This window comes from Sinocyclocheilus grahami, unplaced genomic scaffold (assembly GCF_001515645.1).
Source record: "Sinocyclocheilus grahami isolate Dianchi unplaced genomic scaffold, SAMN03320097.WGS_v1.1 scaffold183.1, whole genome shotgun sequence".
NCBI classification, from domain to species: Eukaryota; Metazoa; Chordata; class Actinopteri; order Cypriniformes; family Cyprinidae; genus Sinocyclocheilus; species Sinocyclocheilus grahami.
In genome coordinates, this window is record NW_015505362.1 from 1,360,153 (window position 1) to 1,368,441 (window position 8,289).

At 40.1% G+C, this 8,289-nt stretch overlaps 1 protein-coding gene across 1 annotated transcript; it reads right to left on the minus strand.

Moving 5' to 3' along the window:
• Window positions 1-6,662: 6,662 nt before the first annotated feature.
• LOC107594454 (uncharacterized) lies at window positions 6,663-7,801 on the minus strand. Its single transcript, XM_016284509.1, has 4 exons — window positions 7,443-7,801; window positions 7,149-7,345; window positions 6,814-7,038; window positions 6,663-6,694 (listed from the first exon to the last, which is right to left on the minus strand). Exons 1-4 carry the CDS (start codon window positions 7,640-7,642, stop codon window positions 6,663-6,665), a joined length of 654 nt encoding a protein of 217 aa, XP_016139995.1. The 5' UTR covers window positions 7,643-7,801.
• Between the last annotated feature and the right edge of the window lie 488 nt (window positions 7,802-8,289).

Below are 8,289 nucleotides of genomic sequence, written 5' to 3' on the forward strand. Positions count from 1 at the left end.
CTTTATTAACTACATAAACACTTAAACTAGTCCAACATACTACATAAACACTTAAACTGGTCTAACATACACATATACACACACACACATACAGTTAGTATAGGAAAGGATTAAAGCTTAACGCAGTAAAGAGAAAAGAAAGAAGAATATGAAACTATGGTACCATTTGATATTCAGCAGATTTACAGCCTGACGGAAACATCAGATTATTTGTTCAAACACACCTTTGTAAAATGGTGCAAATGATACCTAATGTATCAATTAAATAAGACTAAGTTTGAATACTTGCAAGTCTCGTCTGTCTGAAAGAGAGTTTTGATGCAATCTGAAGGTCCAAGTTGATCTTTGCTGAAGTTGGTTGATGAAAAAGAACCAGTTTTGAGTCAGAGAATCTTGGTGAATGGAAAAGTCAAGGCCGAAGCCTGCCATAAGCTTAGGATGTCCTAGAGCGTTGCAGCTCACATTTTCACCTTCTCAGAATTCAACCAAACTACCGACTCTGGGCGGGTCCCTGGTGTGAGGCCTTTAAGGTCTTGGAAGATTCCCGCCTCTCAAGATGGCTTGTCCAATGGGAAGGACGGAAATCCCAAGTGGGAGTTTGGAAATACTAGGGAGTTTTATGACTCTTTGTGTAGAAGCATGGTAATTTGCATATGGAACTTGAATCGAAATTACTAAGGATTCTCAGGACACTAATATATTGCCTATGTACCAACATGTAATATACACTCTCGTTTAGGTCATCAGAAGACTATAATACAGATACTAAACATGGTAGGGTTACATACAGTGGGTACGGAAAGTATTCAGACGCCCTTAAATTTTGTACTCTTTGTTATATTGCAGCCATTTGCTAAAATCATTTAAGTTAAATTTTTTTCCTCATTAATGTACACACAGCACCCCATATTGACAGAAAAACACAGAATTGTTGACATTTTTGCAGATTTATTAAAAAAGAAAAACTGAAATATCACATGGTCCTAAGTATTCAGACCCTTTGCTCAGTATTTAGTAGAAGCACCCTTTTGATCTAATACAGCCATGAGTCTTTTTGGGAAAGATGCAACAAGTTTTTCACACCTGGATTTGGGGATCCTCTGCCATTTCTGTGTTTTTCTGTCAATATGGGGTGCTGTGTGTACATTAATGAGGAAAAAAAATTAACTTAAATGATTTTAGCAAATGGCTGCAATATAACAAAGAGTGAAAAATTTAAGGGGGCCTGAATACTTTCCGTACCCACTGTATATGTAAGATGACAGGAATGAGTGTTTCCATCATAAGCCTGCATAAAACCATATTAAATCTCAAAGACAACATACACAATGACCTGAAGGATATGTGTGTTCATTCAAAGAAAGGTTTTCCTATGGATTAATTAGAAAAGAGTCCATTTCTACTGTGCACTTTTCCTATGGAAAAGGCAGTGATTTTCATAAGGGTAAATGAGGTGTGAGTTTTCTCTGCTTGCATTCCTTTGGGCAATAAAACCAGTGGTATCAGCCTTAGTTGCCATGGAACCAGAGGCCTGTTATGCTTTCCTGGGGTGTTACGCATTTCGGGGGAAGGGTCCATAGGTCCTCATATGGCTTGTTTAATGAGGGGGGTTACAGGGGGTAGTTTATTTAGCTCTTCCTGTCCTATAGTTGTAAAGCACTGCAGTTTATCTTTTGGTGCGATGAATGAAGCTGAAGTATTATACGCTGTAGAATCTACATTTTTTATTGTATTTCTGATGTTATCTATTTTATCAGTGAAGAAATTCATAAAGTCATTACTATTAAACTGTGAGGGAATATTTAGATTGGGTGGCGTCTGGTTATTTGTTAATCTAGCCACTTTGTTAAATAAAAACCTTGGATTGTTTTGGTTATTTTCTATGAGTTTGTGGATATGCTCGGCCCTGGCAGCTTTTAGAGCCTGTCTATAGCTGGACATTCTGTTTTTCCACGCAATTCTAAAAACTTCCAAGTTATTTTTTTTCCATTTGCGCTGAAGATTGCGAGTTTTTTTCTTGAGAGAATGGGTATTACTGTTGTACCATGGCGCAGTATGTTTTTCTCTAACCTTTTTCAATTTGATGAGGGCAACAGCTTCTAATGTATTAGAGAAGATAGTGCCCATGTTGCTAGTCATTTCGTCTAGTTCATGTGTACTTATGGGTACACAGAGCAGTTGAGATAAATCAGGCAGGTTATTTGTGAATCTGTCTTTGGTGGCTGGAACAATAGTTCTGCCCGAACGATAACGCGGAGCCATACTGTTAATATACAGTAAGTAATACGCAGCATGCACAATACAAGGGAATGGTCAGTAACATCATCACTTTGAGGTACGATATCTATATCTTGCTAGTTATTTCGTCTAGTTCATGTGTACTTATTGGTACACAGAGCAGTTGAGATCAATCAGGCAGGTTATTTGTGAATCTGTCTTTGGTGGTTGGAACAATAGTTCTGCCCGGACGATAACGCGGAGCCATATAGTTAATATCAGTAATACGCAGCATGCATGATACAAGGAAATGGTCAGTAACATCATCGCTTTGAGGTACGATATCTATATCAGTAAGTTCAATTCCATGCGATATAATTAAATCTAGTGTATGATTAAAACGATGAGTGGGCCCGGTGACGTTTTGCTTGACTTCAAAAGAGTTTATTAGGTCAGTAAATGCAAGTCCTAATTCATCATTTGTATTATCAACGTGAATGTTAAAATCTCCGACAATTAGCTCTTTATCAACAGTAACCAATAGGTCTGAGAGGAGATCTGCAAATTCTTTTAGGAAATCTGTATACGGCCCTGGCGGTCTATACAGAGTAGCCAGAGCAAGAGATACGTTAGATTTCTTTTCCATATCTGACAGTGTAACACTAAGCATTAGTATTTCGAATGAGTTAAACCTGTATCCTGTCTTCTGAGTAACATTGAGAATATCACTATATATTGTTGCAACACCGCCGCCACGACCAGTCTGACGGGGCTCATGCTTATAACAGTAGCTTGGTGGAGTAGACTCATTTAGACCAATATAATCATTAAGTTTTAGCCAGGTTTCAGTCAAGCAGAGTACATCAAAACGATTATCTGTGATCATTTCATTTACAATAACTGCTTTGGGTGAGAGTGATCTAATGTTTAGGAGCCCAAACTTTAAAAATAGCTTTTGTTCATTTATTTTACATTTTTATGGTTTAATCACGATCAAATTTTTTCTAGATTCTGCATTAAATTAATATTTTGACCTCACTATTTGGGTAACAGACACAGTCTTTATAGATTATAGAAGTACTTGCGCTGTCCAATTTAAACGGGTAGAACAAAAGTCACTCCCAGAAAAGATTCCAATTATTAACAAAGAGCAGTTTCTGTTCTTTACACCAACAAGAAATCCTGAAGTCCCTCTTCAGTGTCTCCGTCTGCCGCAGCTTGGTGTCATAAGCACCCGCATGAAGCACGGCCGCTCCAGTGCTCTCGTCGCACTTCAGGATCGCGGGTATCTGCGCAGAAACATCGAGAACACGAGCACCAGGGAAACAGTGAGTGTGGACTTTATCTTCAGCTAACGTAGCACGGACGTGCCGGACGATGGAGTCTCCGATGATCACAGCGTCGCGTTCCGTTTCGTGGAGGGGAGCTAAGCACTTCCGGCGGAGAAGGAGAGGTCGTCACCCGGTCGCGTCTTCCGTGGGGGGTGCACCCAGGGTCTGTGGTCGAGAACACGAGCACCAGGGAAACAGTGAGTGTGCACTTTACCTTCAGCTAAAGTAGCATGGACGTGCCAGACGATGGAGTCTCCGATGATCACAGCGTCGCGTTCCGTTTCGTGGAGGGGAGCTAAGCGCTTCCGGCGGAGAAGGAGAGGTCGTCACCCGGTCGCGTCTTCCGTGGGGGGTGCACCCAGGGTCTGTGGAGTCCCGGTGCCGGAGTGAAGGACATCTGGGAAGATCGCGTCCTGTGTTCACCGGGCCTGTGCAGAGAAACATACGGAGTAGAGGTGGTGGGAGAGTTAGCAGCCCGCTGTATACTTACCTCGGACTTGTGAGCGTCAGCCTGGGAAGTTTCCAGCAAGGCTGCTTCTCCACCAGGTCACGGATCTGCTTCTCCACGGCCTCCAGCTCGAGCTGCACTGAATGCAGCTCGAACGTGTCCTCACCTGCACTCAAAGGTAGACACACATCCGCCATTAAAGCAAGTAACAGTGAGTAAAACAATGGTAATGTGTGTGAATAGAGTATTAGTAATGAAAGTGAGATTAGCGGCGTGAGATTAGCGGCAACACCGCTGGTGATGGTAGCGGGCTATATGCTAATAGCTGACTCGGGAAGTCAAAAATAGAACTAGTGATAAGGCGCTCTGATTGTTTTTGTTGTAGAATACGATAGGGGATATATTCACACGTTATAGAAATGAAAATGATGGTATAAAATTGATTTTAAGATAAAAATTAGACAACAAGAATTAACTTGACGGAGCTCAAGCTCAAAACACACGGCAGCTTAGTGATGATTAGTGTGTGTATGTGTGTGTTCTGCTTTATTTTGAATGTGAACTGTACAAAGGCAGCACAAATACAAAACACAATTTATTAAACATACTTGGCAATAAAGCTAATTCTGACTTCAAGGCAGGCAGCAGCAGGCATACACGCACTCTAGAACTGTATGTGATGTTTAATGGATGACTTAGACGTGCTGTAAACTGTAAAAATGCATCCAAAATACACAGTCGGGCACATACAGAATTAACTCTGGCCTCATTTGGCTGCAGATTTGAACCAGTGTATGATTCTCTCCCATCTTTATCCCCATCTCGCCCCAAAGCATCCCTTGCACAAAAGCGCCCTCTCCCGGAGAGCCTGGTACTGGTGTTGTGATCCTCCAAGCATCACATTAGTGGAATTTCAGGTCTGTTGTACAGTTAAAACTGCATAGATTAACACACAGTTGGCTGTCAAGTTCGTTGCACTGGCACAATTTCCAGACTATGAACCTATCAGTTATGAACACGTTATTGCAATTGTGTGAATAATATGCAATCACTAAACCAATTAATAAGTAACTGCGGGCTAAAGATTTTCAAAGATTTTTTTTTTTTAATTGTGAGCATTTATAATCTAATTACAAGTGCTTCATTTTTGGAAGTGTGTTACTTAATCTACTGTGTTACATGTAATCAATTACTACCCAGCACTGCTTATAATCTTAGCCTAAAATAGCGTTCTTTAGAAACGCAGAAGGTCTTCTGCACACGTGAAGTTTCAGGGAATGTTCGTTGCATTGGTACGATTTCCAGGCTATGAACCTATCAGTTATGAACACCTTATTGCAATTGTGTGAATAATATGCAATCACTAAACCAATTAATAAGTAACTGCGGGCTAAAGATTTTTTTTTTTAATTGTGAGCATTTATAATCTAATTACAAGTGCTTCATTTTTGGAAGTGTGTTACTTAATCTACTGTGTTACATGTAATCAATTACTACCCAGCACTGCTTATAATCTTATCCTAAAATAGCGTTCTTTAGAAACGCAGAAGGTCTTCTGCACACGTGAAGTTTCATAGAATGGGATAAAAAACCTGAACGAGAAGCAGCTCCCAAGGTGACTAAAAGAAGAGGGACAATCTAGGTTTCATGAAACTGGCAAAGTAAAGACTACTGACAAAAGCACACTTGTTTAACAAATGTTTATTAAAAACATATCCAGAACAACAACAACACCACTACTACTACTACTACTACTACTACTACTACTACTACAAATAATAATAATAAAGGAGGAGAAAAAGAATAATTAAAAAGAAACAATTAAATTAATGTTATAAATGTTATGAGCAAATCTTACATGCTAAATCAGAAAAATAAATAAATAAAATAAATAAAAGAGTAATAAAGTGATTAGCAAAGCAAAAATTGGCATAATATGTTAAGTTTGTGGTCTCTATTTGATGACTTCAGTCAAAGTAAATGCATTTTAACGACAATAATACTACTGCTACTACTACTAATAATAAAAAGATTAACAACAAGAATTAGAATAATACAAATTTTCAAAAATATAATAAATAAAACACTTAGATTAACATGATGTAAACATCATATACGTAAATTTTGCTTGCAAAAAACAATAATAAGTAAATAAATAAAAATAAATGAATAAATAAATGAACAAAGTGATTAGCAAATCAGCAAAAACATTTTAACAACTGTCCATGGCAATAAAAAAGTCTGAACTTTTCACAACTAGCTTAGGAGGGACCAGTTCAGACAGTTCAGTCATCGAGCCAGTCCAGATCTGCTCCTTCTCCTTGAAATGATTTCCTTGTCACTCCGTAATCATATAATATTTCTTCGTTGAGTTTAATGTCTCTTGTGGCAAGGAATAAAATGGTTTCAGCAGGCCCACTAGGTAGAACCATTGTGAACCTCTGGGCATGCACGTTAAAAAATTGTCTTGAGTGGTTTATTCTTCCGAAGCAGTCTTTGTCCTGGTGACAGCTACAAGGGAACTGTTGTGCATCAATGCACAGGGGCTCCCCACCCTTTCCCCTAAAAAAAAAATGTATGAGTGTTCCCCAAGAGCCAGAGCAGCCATCTTCTCCTCTCCCTCCCTTTTAGAGATGACAGTGCCATGGTAGTCGCAGACGATGTAGTTAACTGGAAAAAGGCATGGTTGTGATCACTCCTGTAGAGATAAGAGCAGACACTGGAGATATGGTATTTTCAGGCAAGAAAATGTCATTACCTTTGTGCAGAGACCCTTATTTGTGTTTACATTCAGAACCCGCTTTTACTATTAAGTACCTTTGCCTTTTATTTCAAACTGCTTGATAGCCAGCCCTTTCCACTTCTGATCTATGATAGACTTGATGATGGACGTGTCATTTTCGATGCTGTGTCCTGTAGAGACTGGAGGGGCCCAAGCTTGTTGCACGTCAGCCACTGTTGGCTTATTGGTGGTCCAGTCAACCTGTGCATCGATGATTTTAGACTCCTGAGGTTTGGTACCCTTCCTATCCACTGACTGATCTGTCAAAGAGAAAGCGCATTGTAACCTAAAGCAGCCTACAAGACCAAATATCCATCACATGCCATGATGCAGTGCAAGAAAAACTAGAGAAATTCATTCAAAAACTTACCCAGCACATATCTTAGACGCAGCTGGTACTGAACATCCCTCCATTTGTGGTAATAACTACGATAGTTTTCAAACCCCGCCTCTGTTGCCTGTTGCTTGGTGGGAGCATTCCCATTTACTGTAACGGGGAATTTGTCCCTAAAGGCATCCCAGTATCTTAGTTTAAACACTGATGCACATATGGCCTGGGCAGATGTGCTGGAAACAAAAGAAAAGGCTCAGTTATTTGCATGATGTCCCAAACATTTATAGATTCGCTGGGTTTACAAAAAGATAAATGTTACGGTCTGCTCACCCCTCCTGGGTAAGTGTTCCATGTTCTTCGGTAGATGCAGCAGTACTGCTCTCACCACAAGTATGGAGCTCCTGCACCTGTTTCTGCAGGTGTTTATAACTGTGTGCAATAGCAACATGTATGAGACACGTGAAATGAACAGTCAGCTGTTTATGTATGTCAGTGACAAAACACTTAAGTTTGGAAAAGCCATTTAACATCTGCCATAGGATTGGCCAGTGGTGCCCCAGATGCAGAAAGGAAAAACTTGCCTTTGTCGTCCGTTTCCTGGGCTTGTTTGTGTAAGTAGTCAGTGCGGATCATTGTAAAGTACACATTAAAATACTGTTGGGGGTGGGGGGCGGAAGGGGGTTAATGATTACTTTCTAATCATTTCAGATATGGTGGGTATTTGAACAATGTTTTGTGTATAACTATTGACTTACTTCTTCTTCTTCCCTGCTTAGCGTGAAGCTGAGTTGTTCCAGAGCACTTTTGGGAGTGAGGGGAATACAGGACCCATCACTCAATTCTTCCCTAGCAATCCACTGCTCCACCTGTAAAAAGGCAAGTCACCTTTTGATCTGGTGAAGAGGTCATTAATTATATGCACTGTGTGTGAAAAGGGAGGTCTAAGTATGACCACTTACTGGGTGTGTTTGAGATTTATCTGCAGCTTCAAATCTCATAATGTACAGAAATACAGATGCTGCGGACTGAGCATTACCGTGAAATCAATCACAAATTTGGCGCTTTGCTGGTGTCGCAAGATCATCGTGGCCATGCAGTAGTGACGGAGGGATGTTTTCCTGCTGGATGACACCACTTTGTTTTTGTGGAGTCTGCTGAATAAGTCCGCCATCTCTTC